The following is a 17758-nucleotide window of genomic DNA, read 5'->3' as shown; positions in this document are numbered from 1 at the left end:
TAAGAAGAGGCTGGCCTGGAGCAGAGGAAAGGTGTAGGTAGGTTACCCAGAAGTTCTAATCAGGCAGAGCTCCCAAGGCCTGTTTTGAGTTCTGGGTGTGGCATTAAGTCCTTTTCCTATATGCTGTGTTTGACATGTTTGAATTATCACCATGGCAAGCTAGACACTGCAGCTGAAATGCAAATTTTGGCATGCACTGGGTGCAGGATTGACTGTGGACAGTCAGCCAGCCTTAAGCAGAAGTTAGTGGCAAACTAAGACTACGTCCAAAAGGAAGTAGCAATAATTTAAAGCTTGTTCAGTCCTCAGTGTGCTAAAGATACTCCCATGAGCAAAAGGCAGTCTATCCAGAAGTGCGGTTTCTCCCCTTGGTCAGAGCAAGTTTTCACCATGTGGACTCCCAGAAAATAATGAGAAGCTCCTTCTGAGTCTCGGTAGGCAGTGGAGAGGTTGGGATGCCAAACACCTCAGCACTGCTAGTTCAGAGCCATTGTAGACACAGGGGTTCAGCTGCTGGTACTTTGCAAGAGCTGTTGAGAATTGAATAGCTGGCTCCAGAGCTACAGGAACAGGGGCAAGCATGGAGAGAGCTCTAACTCCCCTGCCATGGGCACCTGTGCTATCTTGTGTAGCTTTTTGCTAATGGAGGCAGGTTAGTTAAAGGAACCTGACCTGTTCAGCCCCCGTTTTACCTTGTTGGGGTCAGAAAGCACCAGCGACTGCAGCACAGATCTGAGGATCTGTTTTGTTGTGGACACCACCTGAGAGCAAGGAATGAAACTGAAGTGAATAAACAGCCTCATACCATAAGGTCTTTTTTGGCTTTCCATCAGAGAAGGCAGAAACTTCCAAGGAATTTGGGAACCCGGGATTTCAAGTATTAACTGCACCTGTTTGTAAGTGAGAAACGTGCACCGTTCCACAAGGAGCTGATATCAAAAGACCTGTGGGAGGCAAGTAGACAGGGAGGTTATTTCAGGGTCAGGTAAAGACCAAAACAAAAAGAGGTTTGCTTTTTTTTTTTTTTTTTTATTACAGGAAGATTTTTTTAAAGTAGAGGGTGGGAGGTAGATGTTTAAAGAGAGTGGTCAGAAGACTGTCTTAATTCACAGGAAATCACTTTCTAAGGGGAAAAATGAAAACTTTCTTATTCCTTCCCTATTGAGTCAAGAAACCTGAACTGGAAAAAAATAATAATAATAGAAATCCCTGAGCCAGTTAAACATGCAAATAGAATTTATTTTATTTTCAAATTCGTAAGTGTATCAGGGTAGCCAAAGGGCCTGGGCCAAAGCCGTTGCTGGGGGAGCTCCAGTGAAGCGAATGGAGCTGGAGCCAAGCTGATCCTCGGAGCGATGCCACGGAGCCGTGGAGGCAGGGCTTTGCAGGCAGCCGTCAGGCCGCGAATCTCAGTTAATGAATTTTGAGGCCAGCCGACAGCTGTCTGTCCTTTGAGTTACCTCTGAGATGTGTTTGGCCCATCTGAATTCAGGTTGCCTCTGCTTGAAGGTGGGAATTTCTTCCCCAACTATCACTGAGTGCCTTCTCTGCTGTAGAAAAGGGATTAAGAAGTCTCCTTGTCACCTCTGTGGTGCTTCTGTGCACCTCGACCTCTTGAGACACTTTTATTTCCCGAGGCACAATTATTGTCTTCTCAAATGAGATCACCTGTAAAATCCTTAGTGGGCCCATCACCCTCATTTCTCTCTCCAGAACCATCTTTGCTTTTTTTAGCAAAGAGCAAGATACCCTAAGGCTGAAAACCATCAAAAAAATCAAAACTGGGTACATTTGGTGGAGAGCTCATGCAAAAAAGTTTTACATTGAGTGCTAATGACATGCACAGCTACAAACAAGTCAGTGGTGCGCTGCCCACGGTGCACAAAGCCACCCAGCCTGCCGGCACCATTTGATGCGCGGTATAAAGCCTCCAACTGTCCTCTCAGACCAGTTTTACAATAGTGCAACTCTGCTTCCTCTGTGATGGTTGCTCCTGATTTAACAGAACACAATAGAAATGTAGCTGTGGTCTAAAGAAACTGCTCTGAGAGCCTGCCGCGCTCGTGGAGAGAATGGCAGCCTTTCTTCAGCTGTCTGGAGGTATATACTTCTCAGCTAAGCTCTGCCGAGCGATTTGGGAAGCCCCTCCAGGCAGCTTACCATAACTTTTCAGCTCTATAGGGCCATTCCTATGGGTGAAATGCTTCTGAAGTGCCCACAGCTTCGGGAAGCGATTGTGTTAAGTCTGACCCTTCCTCTGATCTTGTCTCTCCTCTGGCAGGTGTCCACGTCCTGAGCTGCAGGAACAATCCCCTGATTATCCCCGTCATCCATGACCTCAGTCACCCCTTTTATCACACCCAGGCCGTCCTCATTAGCTTCAGCTCCCAGTTTGTGGCCATCTCTGGGGTGGCCCTGCGTTCCTTCCACAACTTCGACCCCATCACCATCAGCAGCTGCCAGCGAGGACAGACCTACAGCCCGGCGGAGCAGAGGTGAGCCTGTCAGCTTGCTTCCTTCTGCCTCGCCACCCACCGTCCCCGCGCCGCCCGCCTGCGCCGGGGGTTAAGGGGGGCAGGAGGGGCACAGCAGCTGAACCCTGCTGACCCTTTTGTGTCGCTGGTAAAAAACCGGCAGTGTTCTCATTGATCAGGATGGATGGGACATTTAACCCGCATGGGATACTGTTAGTGAATTATTTCCTCTTCCTTTCTCCTCCCTCCTTTATCCCAAGCTTGGAATTGGGGCCAGTTAACTCTCCATACATTCCCCAGTACGGCATCTTTTTCGCCACTCACACACTGGCTTCAATCTAAACCGCTTTGTGCTGCTAAAGTGCTACAGGGACCTCCCACAGAAGCGGTCGCGCGGAGACAAAGTGATGCTTGTGCCCCAGCGGGGCCAGATCCTGCAAGGTGCTCGGCCCCGTGCGGCGGGTGCTTGGCCACCAGCATTTGTGGTGCTTTTATGGCTGGGTAAGGGCCCTCAGTACCTCTCTGGATCTGGCCCACGTTCTGAAAAGCTCAGTGGGACCCCCCAGGATGAAAGGTTTATGGCTACCGTTTTATTCTTGTTGTTATTACAGACACATCAATAGATCACCACCAACCCCTCTCAGTCTCTGCTTTACAGCATCCCACAGAGATTGTGACCTTTCGTGGCCTCTGGTGCAGCAGCTTCATGGATCCTTTCAGCGAGGCAGTGAAAAGAAGAGGGGAGAATTTAGCAAAACCCCTGAAAGAATAATTTTTTTTTTTTTTTTCCTTTGCGAATTTAAAGTTGTGAGCAGTCGTCATACCATAGCGGCAGCAATAGTAAACCAAGTTGCATATCCCAGAAAACCTCTGCTCAGCCTCCTAAGCAAGCTGTCAGGTTTTTTGATAATGTTCTGGCTTGTTTTTAGGACCTGCTTTTATTCCAGGAAAGGCGGGAGGGTGAGAAGGGGGAGAGAGAAGAGAAAATTAAAAAAAAAAAAAAAAAAAAAAAGAGTATATCTATAGCTAAATCAATCCAGTCAGTGTGTTCTGACCTAGATTCAGGGAGTCTGATCATTCTGTGCAATAGGTTGTATAAATTCAGAGGCCCAAAGACAGCAGGATCAAGTTTCAGATGAGAAGTCTAGTTCTGGAAGTTTGGCCAAATCCCAGTGCAGGAGCGGGACAGAAAAAGAGCGAGAAAGACCCACTGAAAGGAGATGGAGAGAAGCACCAGGGAGCTTGAGAGGGCTGAGATGCAGGACCACATCACTCCCTCTCAGGTTTTCAGTAGGAATTGAACCATTTGTTCACTTACAAAATTAAAAGTGCTCTGTGTTTAGAAAGTTATTTCCTTAATAATAAAATGCATTCCCCTTAGGCAAAGCTTCAGTGAACCTCTGCAGCCCAGCAAACTAACCTTTAGAAATCTCTTGAAGAAGAATCACATGCCATTTGCCTCTTCTTTTTCTTCTTGATTTTTTTTTTTTGCATAGTTTTGTTTTCATGACACACCGAACCATCTCAGCCCCTTGCATTCAAAATCTTCTGTCAGAGCCTCACTCATTCAAAGTAACATTTTAGATCTTGCAGGTTACAACGCTGGATTGATCATAAAGTTTTCCATGTCAGTCAAGGAACTAGAAACTCTCTGAAATAAAGCCCTGATCCAAAGCCAGTTGAAATCAGTGGGACTTTTTCCATTGATGACAGTGCTGTAGTGGAAAATCTCCTTGTGATGGGATCTTTTGGGGTGAACACATACGCTTTCTTGTGTACAAGAAACTCTAAGCAGTTCAGGTATCTGAAATGTATGGAAAGTTGTGCATTAAGCTGTGCAGCCAGGAAATAGAGGACACATTTGCTGTCACTTGACATCTTTTTCCTTCGTTATTTCACCCAGTCCGGGAAGAACATAGTAAGAGGGAGTTTTAACATTTTTTCTTAACCAGTTCAGAAGCTGGATGTGGGTTTTCGGCCTCCCATGCTCACAGTCTCCCAGTCAGACTCCCTTTGAGTGCCAGTCACACTCTGCTCATCCTTCCCTTCTCCCTTTTCCCCACTGGTTGCATTTGCCTAATCTGATTTTTAAAATATTTATTTAATTTTTAAAGGATCTTTCCTTCCTATGTGTAAGCATCAATTTTACCGCTTTCATTTTCCTTAGGTCAACATGGATATTTTTGCCTGCTTTTTGGCTTCTTTCTACAAGAGATATTATTTCTCTCTCTTCAAGGAGAATTATTTTGGTTGGAGAGGATTTATAGCCAGATATAGACACTTCTAGGCAAGGGTGAAGATTTTAAATATGTGAGGGAAAAGAAATATATCAGCCCTTAAAAGTTAACACAGCTTTTATTTTGAGGGTGAATGGATCGCTCCCATGGGTTAGTGACAACTTAATAACTGAAAATAAAACATATGCTCACTCTTCTTTCTTAAAATATGAGCTACAGTTAATATTTTAGAAAAGAAAAAGGAGCTTAAGTGCAGAAGTCCCTTTGAATTTTATAGGTAGTTGTCCTCAGTCATCGTTAGCTCTTTTGAAAATCCATTCCATCTTTCTGAAGACATTTACAGAGGGTTTGAAAACAAAAAACCTCTCTACTTTCCAGTTGTATTTTTCCAGTTGTTGGCTTTTCTGCTGCAGCTGACCACAGGCTGTTTTTTGTTTTCAGCAAAAGTTTACCTCACTGCTGGAGATGTGCTGTAAAAATGACACGCTTTATTTTCACATTGCATCCTTAGACCAGATACAATGGCCTAGTTAGTTCTTCTCTTGCACTTTATAGCTCAAATTATTATACTTTTATTATATCTTATTTAGCCTCATGGAGTGAACGGTGAAATTGGGTGTGCAGAAGCAGAAGTATAATTTCCCACCCCACAGGCACTCAAGCAGCAAGAAGGCCTGGTGCATTGGGGCTGCCTTTGACAGCAGTTCCTCAGAAATCAGGTTTTTGTCCTTTTCACTGTGAGGAAATGTCAAATGGAGGGGGTCTCCCATCCCTGGCGAGGCAGCTCTTGTGCAGTGCTGGTTTTCCTTGGAGACATCTCCCTGCCGTGTTCACAAACCTGTCCCCTCCTCCATCCCGCCTGGTGCCGTTTGATCCTCTCCTGGAAATTGCAGACAGGGGGCATGAAAACCCAGGTAGGCTTCCCAGTTCGGCTGTCAGAATTGTGGGTTTCAGGAGTTTCCAACTTCCTAATTCAACATTAACTCTGTGTTCATAATGAAGACAAGCCTCCCTGCTGCTGGAGTGAGCTCTGGCTGCCCGCAGCTCTCCGGCGTGCATGCTCCACATTGTGCAGCTCCTTCTACTTTCTAGTTAGTGTAGCAAAAACTTCCTTTCCTTTGCTTGGTTAAATCTTGGCACAAACTCGCTGTTACGGCTGCAAAATTGCTTCTGTAGAGGAGATTTTGGGTTTACCTTCCTCCCTAACTGTGCACATCTGGGCGTTTGACAGCTGGAGGGGGTCAGCACTATAGACCAAGACCTACCCATGGCCAACATGCCACTGCCTGCCCTCGCCCTGGCCTCGTGGAGGGCTGTCCCCCGAGCTTCACCCTTTGCCGCCCCAAAAAAGCCCCAAGCAGACGTAGCCTGCCCCAGCTCTTCTCTTTGTCTTCTTGTCTCCTGCTGTCAGCTTCCCCATCAAGAAATGAAGATAAATCTTCGGCAGCAGAACAAATGCAGCCACCTTTTATAACTCTAGGGTTTTTTTTTTTTATTTATTTTCCTTTTTATAAGGGCGGGGGGGAAAAAAGGATTTCCTCGTCTCTTTTTTTTTGATTTAATGCAGCTTTCTCTTTCCCGATTCGGCTGCCTTTCCCCTGCCCTGCCTTCTGCCATTAAACGCAATCTCTGTCAGCTTGCTTCTGGTGAAATTAATGAATTTCTCACAGAACTGTTAATCATAGAAGCTTTGGTCCGTGACATGTGTTATAATTCAATGGGTTTTTAACCTTCGCCCCATTTTGGTAATTGGCAAACGGCATCATTTGGCTTTTATTAAAGTGGGAGGCGATGCGTTTTCTTTGTTTGCCTGGACAGACTCTGGCAGGGAGACCCGCAGGGCTGCTAATGCCCAGGCACACAGTCTGGCTTCCAGGCTGGCAGGGCAGTGGGGCTTTGGGAGCTTTATCGGTTGAATATGGCCCTCCCTGGGCAGGAATATCTCACCCAGCGGGGTGCAGGCAGGCTGAGGGCAGAGCCAGTCCCCAGGGAGGATGTTACCCTGCCAGCGGTGGGGACGTGCTGGCCCCTGCCTCTCTTCCTCCCACAGCTTACCTGGGGTTGGATCAGGTGTTTTCTGTAAATCTTTGGGTTTATCCACAATCCTGGCCGTATCATTATGAATTTGGGTTTTGCTGTGATTGCTATCAGACTCAGGCCCAACAATACTGCCGTAAGATTGCTGAAGGGACCATAGGTGATGCTGCTCTTCTGGTCACTCTCATGGACCAGATTTGAAGGCAAACACCTAAAAGGAAAGGGCTTGATTCTTCTCCCAGTGGCCCAGTCAGCACAGGTTGATTGGTCCCCATCCAGCCCTAAGGATTCAGGTAGATATTCTTTCAGATTATGTGTTAGTACAAGGAGAGTGATGTGTTTTAGCTGAAGACTGAAGAAGATAAATTCATTGCCAACCTTACAGTTCATATTTTTTTTATTTCTGCGACAAGGAATGTGTCTAGCAGCCTTTGCTTTTCAAAATGCTGCATATGTGTTTAGATTAGAGACAGAACTCGATCTTGCCTTTAGAGGAATCTCCACAGAGGAGAACACAAACCCATTGTAAGGATAAATCTGTTAGAAAAACCCTCAGAAGGCAACACGTGTGTGAGTTGTCTGTATGGTGGCGTAGAACAAAACCAAATTATGCTTCAGATCTGCAGCCCAGGCTGGCCTGGACTGTGAAAAAGTTTTTCCTATGTACAGTAGATTATGGTGAGGCTCTTCTCATAACAAGCGTGTGCCATAAGCTTTTGTGCTCACCTATGCATATATATGTGTCAGAACTATCACAAAGGAAACAAATAATTAGGGCACTATGTTAAGATGAGTTCTTGGAAAAGTGCTTGACCCCAGGGTTAGGAAAAGAAAGTTTGGCTGCTGTAAACTTTTTGAAAGAGGAAGTCCTGGATTGTTTTTGTGTGAGGAAGGAAGAGTTTCACTTAATTGTTATAATTCTCTATAAACATGTTAAAATACAAATGTTTCTAGGATTGTGTCACTAAGACCCCAATTTAGCAAAGCCCTTAGCTATTTGCTTACATCCCCCTGTAGTCAAATCTATCAGTGGGACTTAACTGTGCTTTTGAAGTTAAGCACATGTTTAAGTGCCTTGCTGAATTGGGGCCAATATTGGCACAGAGAAATAAAGATTTAGAGGCTAATGACTGAGCTCATTTAGATTAGGGATGGGCAGAATGGATTTGAATAAAGTAAGAACTGGCGCAGAACTTCAGCCTACATGTGAAGCTAATTCCGTTCAGGGCTTTTTACATCATTGAAACGGTCTGCCTTGATCTGTATTTTTAACACGCTGCAGGCAGCAGAATGCATGCAAGAAATCCACTGCTCCTTGTACTCACCTTGGTGCAAAAATGTTGCTTTAGGAAATCATGCACTACCAGGGCAAGAACAAGATCAGGTGAATTCTGAGGTGGGCCTAGTAAAATAAACACTGCCAGGGAATATGCCAGGCACTGACATTTCTTCGTTACATACAGATCAGTAAATCATTAGAGTAAACCTTGGGTCCCTTGCATAGCTTTCTTCTAGACCAGCTCATACTCTGACAAGAAATTCCCAGGTATGTTTGAGGAGTTAGGGTAGACCAAGGATGATTTGAAATAAGCAGTTTTGATTAAGTCACCCAATTTTGGTTGCAAGAAAATGGGATAAGCTGTCCTATGCCAGGCATCAACATGAGTTAAAGTAGAAGTGATTTAATTCTCAGATACTCTATATTGTTTCTTTCCCAAGGAATGCATAGTTTCTGGAGCATGTGATGATTAACCACTACTAAATGGCAAGAGCTTCTGTAACCCACAATTCTGCAATATGGATGTGATGGGTTCTCTGTCTAAACTTCCTACTTGGAGATATTAATTTCTCCTCCTTAATTCTGCATTTGCAGAACTCAATTCAGGATCGTGACTTCAAAATTCATTGGGATTTATGGCTGACAGTAGCTGATACCAAATTGGAACCAGTAGCTAGAGAACCAGAAATATTTAAATTGGAAACATTTGGTGGCGGTGGTTGTTTTTTTACAAAAAGTGAATGGTTGTATTGTTTGTCACTGAAGTCATTCATATAGAGTTACAGACAGAGCAAGCTGCCCAGATGATCTGCTAACCAAGGCATAATCTGGAGCCTGGAGGGGGTGGCTAAAAATGTTCCCTGGCCATTTAAGAAGACCACAAGGGGACTTGTAAACAGAAAGAAGAACATCACAATAAGTGTTTCTTAATGCCTTTGTCTGTGGCGTTTCAGTTCTGTAGGACTTTTAAGCCCAGGCTTGCTCATCTGGTGTCCTGATACGAACTCAAGAAACCAGATTCTTTTTCTCCTTTACATTGATGGGAATGAAAAGCAATGCCACTGACTGTGGTGACGTTGCTCTAGATTTCCCTTTGTGCAAATTGCAAAGGTTTTCTTAGGCTCATCCTTCCCTCTGAAGCCATTCAAGGCTGAATTCAGCGCTACATCAATGTGGAGCACATTGATTCACATAAGTATTAAATGAAATAGGTCTGCTATTATTTTATTTTTCCAACTTTTGTGCAAAAGGGCTTTCAGATTTTGCAGGAGTTTTGCAATGGGCAGTCAAGGTTTGCAATGTGTACTTCTGAGAATGGCTTGGCAATAGTGCTCGCTTTTTTTCCTCAATGAGTCAACTTCCTCGTCACTGGAGCCTTGGCATGGGAGGAACTCGTATTGCAGCCTCACTGTCTGAAAAACAGAGGGGAGCAAAGTGACAGATAGCCTTCATGGGTAGGTGTAACTGGGACATGTAGGGAGGGTCCAACAGGACGTTATTCATCATTTGTACTCTCACTCAACATGTTCATATCCATGTTCTGATATTCTTCTTAATGCTAATTGGTGACTTACTCAACTAGCAGTGCAGTGAGGTCAACAGTAAGGTACTGCTGTGTTCAGGGGGCCACAGTACATGAGGCTGCCTGGGGGGCTGCTGCCAAAACAGTGTAAAGCCTGTGGATCACACCCTTGGGTGATTCATGTTGGGCATTTACAAGATAACTGCACATGGCTGTTCTCCTCACCTCATTTCTCTGCGAGAGAAGACCAGCTGGGCACGAGGATATACCGTCAACTTGTTCTTCCACCATCCCATCCACAGTCTTACTGATTGGTGCAAAGTGAAATCAATGGCAGTTTAAATGTGTAAGTCAGGGTAGGAGTTGCCATGACTGGAAAACATGCGTGAAACCCTTGGTATAGGGCAGGGGGAGATCCTACCAAAGGCAGGATCACTCTGTGTAGGTCACCTCTGGCAGATGATCATCCGTTCTGCAGAAGTAATGAGCATCACAGTTGTAGTGCTGATAGACAGGGCGCTGTTTGTTGCATGCAAGAGTATCAAGTTGGACAACACAGAGGTGAAATTCTCCGTCCTCAGTCCTGTCAGCCGCAATACTTTGTGCACAATGAGGAAATAGGATCGTTCTGAATGTAGAAATTGTTTATGGCTCATCGCACTCCAGGGAAGGGCCGCCACTGAACAAGCAACCTTAAATTACAAGCAGTGGGCACTTCCCATATAGCACTAGTCTGGGACAGAGAAATGAGTTGTGGAGGTACATAATACTGTCATTTAATCTGATCTAGAGCTCAGTAGAGACATGTGCAGATGTGCTTCTCTATCAGCAACATGGAGATAACAATACCAGCCCAGGTGTCTCACAGGGGTGTCATGAAAATTAATTAGATAATGTCTGCACAGTGCTTTGAACACAGCAAAGCACCATGTACATGCTAAGTCTGGTGCTTAGTAAAGTGGATGGGCTTTTGGTGGCTGTTAACCCATTTTCTAGGAGACAGGAATAGCTTCCTTGTAATCCATTTCAAAATATGTTTATTGATGTATTGCTTTCCCTTCTTTTTATAACTTTCTGTGTTTCAAGTTCTTCCCTACGCACATAGATGGTGAAATAAGTCAAGGGTTTCCCTCCTCATAATTAATTTTACTGTATTTAATTTAAATTCATTTTCAGCAGAGGCATATCACCTGGTAGGAATCCTTAACGCCAGAAATTTCATCTCTAATCCAGCAAAATGTCTTTGCATGTAGAATCTTAGAATAAGAGAATGGTTTGGATTGAAGAGGACCTTTAAAAGTCATCTATTCTAACTCCCCTGCAATGAGCAGGGACATCTTCAACCAGATCAGGTTGCTCACAGCCCCGTCCAACCTGACCTTGAATGTTTCAAGGGATGGGGCATCCACAGCTTCTCTGGGCAACCTGTGCCAGTGTTTCACCACTCCTGTAAAAAATTTCTTCCTTATATCTAGTCTAAATCTACCCTCATGCTTTAATACTCTCAGCATTTTCATTGTCCTTTAGCTGAGGGACTGCTCCATACTCACGTTCGAACACGTGCTATGTTTGACTTGGGTCATCAGAGACAGTGAAAGATTTTGTGTCAACCAGACATCTATGTGTATAGGAAAATAAAACAAAACCCTCTTTTTACAAGTTATGCTAAATGTTGCGATAATTTACTGTAGGGAGAGCAGACAGCTTCCATCCAGGGAAACATTTTATGGATGGCAGGACAGCAACCGAAGAGATCTGAAATGACAGCATGCTGCTGCGCTTGATAAGAGCTTATCAACACAGCTACACAGCTGATGTTTGGTGTTCCTTGTGAAGTGGAATAAAATGAATGTGTTGATTTCAATCGAGTTCCTCAAAGATAAGAGTGTCTATCACAGAAACCCCTCCTCACACGTACACACATGCACACTTGCCACTAGCAATAACGGGCACTCCTGAATTCAGCAGAGATTTAAAATTGGATGGGGCATAAAGACTGCTCTCGGAGGGAGGGTGCTCTTGTGGGATGGACGGATGGATGCATGTTGCTACAGCAGTAGGAAGGCCACAGTGCAGTTGGATATTACAGAAGATATATTAATTCTGCAGAACTGGCAGGCTCTTCCCTTTTCTCACAAGTCCTGTAATTTTCTTTCATTGTCATCACCATTACCACCGTCCCTGTCCTTTAGAAGACATAACTAGAGGGTGTGTTTGTCGGTCAGGAGCCCTTTGCCGAGTGGGGTTCAGTATGCAGTCTGTGTACCTGCTGCCTGACAAGTGATGAGTTTGTCAGTCAGACATGCTTGCTCTTGCGGAATGAATTGAACGAATTGAATAAAAATACCACTTCTTGTCTCCCACCTAGCTGTGTTCACTACTCCTGCGAAGCCACCGACTGCCAAAAGCTGGAGATCGAGAACGCGCTGCTGAACTGCACCGGCGGCGGGTGGTACAACGGTGCCCAGTGCAACGTGAGCTGCAAGACAGGCTACATTTTGCAAGTCCAGCGAGACGATGATCTCAGCAAGAGCCAGGTTTGTTCTGCTGTTTTTTTAATGACCCACAAGACAGGGATGGGCAAACAGATGTGGAGAAATTGAGAAATAACCCAGCCTAAACCCCCAAATCTCAGCTCAGCCTTGGGACAAGGCCTTATCCAAATACTTCTCATCAGAATAGGAGCCATCTGACTCTGTAGGAAGAGGTACTGACAGTGAGTAAAGCTCAGACATTCCCCAAATTTATAAGTTTTCAACCCAAAAGTTTTAAATACATGTTCCGATCTCACTGGCTCTACTCAACCAAACTGTTTCTTGTGTTGTTTTTTTGCGGGTGGGGTGTTTGTTTTTTTGCACGACTAGTTTCTGGGCAAAATATCTCGTTTTTATTCCTCGGGTTGAGGCTAACAATGTCTTAACTCCTTTGCAGTGTTTCTCTCCATCTGTTCCCAACCACACCCTGATGCTGCAGAAATGCACGGTATCAAGGGGCTGGAGAAAGCACCCAAGCCTTTTTGATTCCAAAGAAAGCACTGAAAACCTACCCGACTGGGCCAGGGAGTGCTCCCCATCTTCTCTGAGCCACGCATTAATAATACAGCCCTAATAAATCAGCATGTCTTGATGCAGAGAGTGGGGTATCGAGGAAAACTCTCAATTTCATTAAACGTTAAAAAACTGTAACATTCTTCTGTGCTGGGGGAGGTGGACGAGTTGTACGTGCAGCATGGCCCAGCCTCGGCATGCCGCTGGAAGCAGGGGGCGTGGGACACGTGGGTGCAGGGCAGACGCCCCGGTTTGCGCTCTCGTCCCTAACGCTGCCGGGTCCCGTGAGCGTGGCATGGGGGTGGCTTCCCCCTTCGGCACCTTCTGGCGTGTTGTCGGGGCAGCGCACACATCTGGGGCCGGGGAGGGCTGGGGGCAGGCGGCCGCGCTCAGCAGCCTGTCTGTATTTGTGAAATACTGTGTTCTTCATAAGCTCGCGGAGGGGGGAGACAGAGTGGAGGGGAATGAGTCAGCCCTTTCAACTCAATTACAAAACAAATACAGGACCCCGCGAGCTGGGCCTCTTCCACCCTAATTGGCATCAGCACCAGAACCCCAGCTCCAGCTGAGCATTTTTACAGAACAGCAAACAAGTTCTCAGACGAGCCTGAATGGCTGAACCAGGAAATAGTTGGAAGGGATCTGTACATTGAGCACACAGGAATCCCAAACCAAATAAAACAGCCTAAACATGTTTCACCAGCAATGTGTTATTTAAATGCAAGGAGTACCTTTTGGGGAGGCTCAGCCAACTGTATATGGTTTTGCTCTGAGAAGTTTGGTTTCAGAGCCTTGATCAGACTCATATGACGAGAGCGGAGGATTTTAGCACCCCTAGCTAACGTGATTCACTGCCTATTACAACATGCTTCCTCTCACCCTGGTCTACTATTGCACTGCATCGTCTTTTTTCCACCAATGAAAACCCTGAGGCCAATGGCTTTGTTTGCTCAGTGCTGTGCATTCACTGTTCAAATCAGGGAAGGAGTGGGGCATCTTAAAGATATCCATGTTGGGCTAAGCACATTAAACACAGGCTTTAAATGTTTATTTATGTGCTCAGAGATCTGTTGAAAAGGAACGGACAGTTTCTTTCACTATTGTCTTGTTTTATTTCTTTGTGTCAGGTGCTTCAAGCCAGAACTTGTTGAACATGTAGGCAAGAAATGAGTTATCCAAGAAAGTCCAGAATCTGTGGTTTGGATTCCTCGTATTGTGTTGTATTGAATTGCATTGTGCTCCTTCCACAATTGCTTCCCAGCTTCAGCTCCTCTTCTGGTCACAAGCATTTGGAGATGAAATAGGGCATATGGGTTGTTATCTGTGGTCAGAGGGACTTTCTGCCACGATTGAGGGACTTTGCACAAAGCTGTTGGTTGTTTCACTGTTGTCATTTAGTTGGATATTTGCTTGTCTGACTGATTTGGGGGTCTAGAGCTGTTTTTTAATTCTCATTTAACTGACAGTGTGGGGATCTGCACGAGGAATAGGAGGAAGGAAAGTAGCTTTGCACTTGATGATGTTTCACACTCTTGGGTAGGAAGGAGGCTGAGGTGAGGTGCAATGTCTCAAAGAGCAGACTGAACATTGGTGGCCCATGACCGCTGCATGCTGATGAAGATGATTTACAGACCAGTGAAAACACCCTGGTTTACCATCTGAACCACATTTGTCTTCTGTCTTTCACTGAAAGGCAGAAAAAAAGGATGAACAGAGAAGTAAAAGCAAAATTTTCAAAAGCACTTTGGAGACGTAGGGGCACAAGTCACATTTCAAATCAATCTTTTACATCTAAGGGGTCTTTGAAAATCTTCTGAACAGTTTCTGCACTTTCTGGCCTCTGTGTCTTCTGAAGCCACCATTTTAATCAGACTTAGGGCAAAAAAATCATTCATATCTGCTCTCTGAGAAGCTCCTATTCCCAAATTCTGTTAAAACTCTGTAAAATCACCAAACCCTAAAACCCCTCAGCATGTGCAGTAGAAACTGTTCGCTATTTGAAAATAAAAAAAGGGGCTGAGCTGTTTACAGACTCCAGGCTCTCTCTCATCCTCATTTAGGGACTTCAGCAACAACAACAATAAAGGGTTTGCATAGTGATGGAGCAAAATCCTTCATGTATCTCTCTCACAAAGATGATCTTGGGATGTTTTTATTTCCCCCCCGATTTCTTCCCACCCCCCTGACAACTCCATCGCTCTTTCTTCTCTTCTCCCCCTTTTCCCGCTTTGTCTGTCACTGCTTTCCTCCCCCTTGTCCTTCGCTGAAAGCCCCGCTCATTCAGTTACTTGTTGTCATCTCTCCTTGAAGCTACCACCACTGCTGCTCTGGTCAAGAGGTGTTATTTAAAACCCAGCAGCTCCCTAATGTTGTGCAAAGGCATCATCAATCATGCCAGGAAAAGAAAGCGCGACTCATGTGGGTTCAATTAGAGGCACAGTAGTGGGCAGAAGTGGAAGAATACTTAGAGGGAAGGGCACAGCTGTTCATTTTTAAGGAGAGGAAACTTCACACGTGAAGCATCGCTTGAAGAAGGAGCCGGCTGGGATCTTGGGCAGCAGGAAGGAGACATGAATTCTCCCAGGCTGTTAAAAGTCCCAAGAAACAAATCTGTCTGGCACCAGATTTGTTTAAGTTTGCATCCTCTTCACTGTACTGTGCACTGTATTTCTCCTCCTCGCCCGCCCTCCCTCCTTGCGTAAGCCTCTTTTGGAAGGCAGGACATGAAGGGAAGCGGTTGCTGCGATGCCAGTCAAAGCAGCACAAAGTGCCCAAAGTGACAGCTAATAAACCAGATGAGAAAGCCAAGTGCTTCGTATGGACTGCTGTGAGCTGGGTGACCTTGTCAGATCAGACAGGCGAAACAGGCACGTGCCTGCTCAGGCTTCGGGTGGGAGATCTGCAGAGGCAGATGCAGATGCTGCCACTAAGAGCTGGTGCCGGATCCGAAGGCGGCACCACTCGGGCTGAGGCTGTTGGAAATACCCCCAAGGTGCTGGGGAATGACGGGCTCTTGCTCAGCAGCCTGGGGTCCTGCCCCTGGGCACTGCGGCGATCCCAGCTTCGGGCAGGACACCGCAGGAGGGAGAAGCTGAAAGCTGGTGGGTGCCATCTGCAATAATTTCCGTGGTGGGGTTGCCCCCTGTGCTTTCAATCAAAGCCACTAGTCTTTGTCTCCATTGCAGGGAATGTTCTCTGTTAACGTCCTGCTGCAGAAATGCATGTGTTCCTATTGCTTGAAGTGTTGACATGATAGACATGCTCTAAAATGTGCCATTATTATGTCTGACCTTGAAAACCTCAGCTTCCAGCATACAAAGTGTGGAACAAATTACGGGAAAAAGCTGAGAAGCCAGGGTCTTACCCACATGGGCACAGCTTCTCTGCGTGGGAAAGGCCTTGCCAGTGTGCCAGGAAGAGGAAAAGCCATATGGGTCTGGAAGGAGGCGTTTCTTCCAGATTTGGTTAGTGTTTTCGTTGGGAAAGTACCATGGGGAAAACCCCAGAGATGAAAACATGGAGACACTCTTTTTTATTTTCACATCAAGGTCTAGAAGAGGGGCAGAAATAAAGTGCAGTGGGAGTGTAACTCCGAGGGATCTCTTCGAGGGAGGCGTGCCCCCGGGCACATTGCATTTCCAGCAGGCTGTAGTGTCCTGCAGCTTTCTGCTAACAAAGACCACAGATGCAGCTGAAATACTCTCACAAATGTTAGTTTGGGCAAAACATTCTTGCCCATTTTCTGTAAGGTCTGACTGTCATGCCCAGGTATTGCGTCTGTTTAAATGTTTTTGTTATCTTCTGGATTCTGAATTCGCTCTGTTTATTTGGTGTTCTATAGAGATACATCTGATGTTCAACCCTCTTGTTAGAGAAACTCCCTTGTGCACCATACTGTGTCTCAGCAGCCAGTATCAGCTAGAAGGAACAATCATTTATTCCTAAACTACAACACACCAACAGTAATAACTGAATTCTTGGAGTTGAATCTCCTATCTCTGATAGAGCTTCCCTGTGCTCAGTGTGGATCCAGCAAGATACAGTGTAAGACCTGTGTCTGTTCCGTAACGTTTGGATAGCCCCTGACATCGATAGCTCAGTTTTATGTTTTAACCTCCTGCTGTCAAGGTGCCTAGCAGCCACGGTGCTGGAGTGTTATTTGATGATAGCATCTGTTAAGGGAAATAGAGGCTTTGAAATGGAGGCTGCTGAATGCTGGAGCAGCCCAGCCTGGAGTGCAAATGCAGTGGTGATGCTGCTGTGTGTATGCGTTATGAAGACATGGAAATATGCTGTATCATCTCTTCTCCTGTAGCCATCACACCACAGCTCCTGGAAGCACAGGCATCTTCAAGTCATCACCTATCTAGAGAATATACACACTTCTTATTGGTGCAGATATTCTGATAAGAAACAAAGGCAGAATAAGTAGCCACTGGGGAGCAAAATGATTGGGGATGAGACCACAGAGTGTCACTTCGCCTGAGCACTCCAAGAATCCCAGAATGTGCTACTCTAAATTTGTAGAAAAGACATTTTTTTCCATCAGCAGTGCTCCCTGTTTAAATAAACTCCATAGTCTAGAAAAGGGGTTTTGTGCCCACTTGGGGAGTGTCCAGTTTCTCAGCTCTGGGACTGCTTTTTCCATTCCGAATGCAACCATATATCAAAGGGAGACAGGTCTGAACTTCTGTTGAAACCATTAGGGTGTTTTTGCAAAAAGGGAATCCAGGTCCCTTTGATGTGTGCTAGAAAAATTCCCCTTCCTTTTATAAACCCAGATCAATGGTCGACGGTGCAAATCTCCTGTGAGTGTACCAGCCCTGAATAAAATATTCCCTGGAGGCAGAGGAGTGCTGCTGTATGGCTTGGTCAGATTCCTCACCGGTATCTTCCCCTTCTTGTGTTTGGGTTTCGCACATTTCTTTTTCTTCTGTCCCTCTCTTTATTCTGGTATGGAGGGAAGAGTCCTACTTTCAGATTCTTCACTTTTAGTTTTCAATAATTTTCCTTTTTTACTTAGAAAGTGGATATATTGTTTATTCGGGTCTCTTTGCCAACATCTGTTTGTCCTTCAGTCACCCAGTAAATTCTTCATCTTAGCTTTGGACGGGTGGCTCCTTTACCTCCCCTCTTTTTTTTCCTCTCTCCTTAGCACTTTG

The 17758-nt window shown here is 45.4% G+C and overlaps 1 protein-coding gene across 1 annotated transcript in view; it reads left to right on the top strand.

The window, feature by feature from the left end:
* The window catches only part of PAPPA (pappalysin 1), a 184107-nt gene that overhangs the window by 127176 nt on the left and 39173 nt on the right, over nucleotides 1-17758 (top strand). Inside the window, exons 13-14 of the mRNA XM_033012026.2 lie at nucleotides 2282-2495; nucleotides 11918-12086. Of these exons, the coding sequence (XP_032867917.2) occupies nucleotides 2282-2495; nucleotides 11918-12086 (383 nt within the window). The remainder of the gene's footprint in view (nucleotides 1-2281; nucleotides 2496-11917; nucleotides 12087-17758) is intronic.

The sequence above is a fragment of the Tyto alba genome, unplaced genomic scaffold, assembly GCF_018691265.1.
Source record: "Tyto alba isolate M040663 unplaced genomic scaffold, T.alba_DEE_v4.0 Super-Scaffold_11, whole genome shotgun sequence".
Classification (NCBI taxonomy): domain Eukaryota; kingdom Metazoa; phylum Chordata; class Aves; order Strigiformes; family Tytonidae; genus Tyto; species Tyto alba.
The sequence above is the reverse complement of the archived record's forward strand: the minus strand, read 5'-3'. Positions and strand labels throughout refer to the sequence as shown.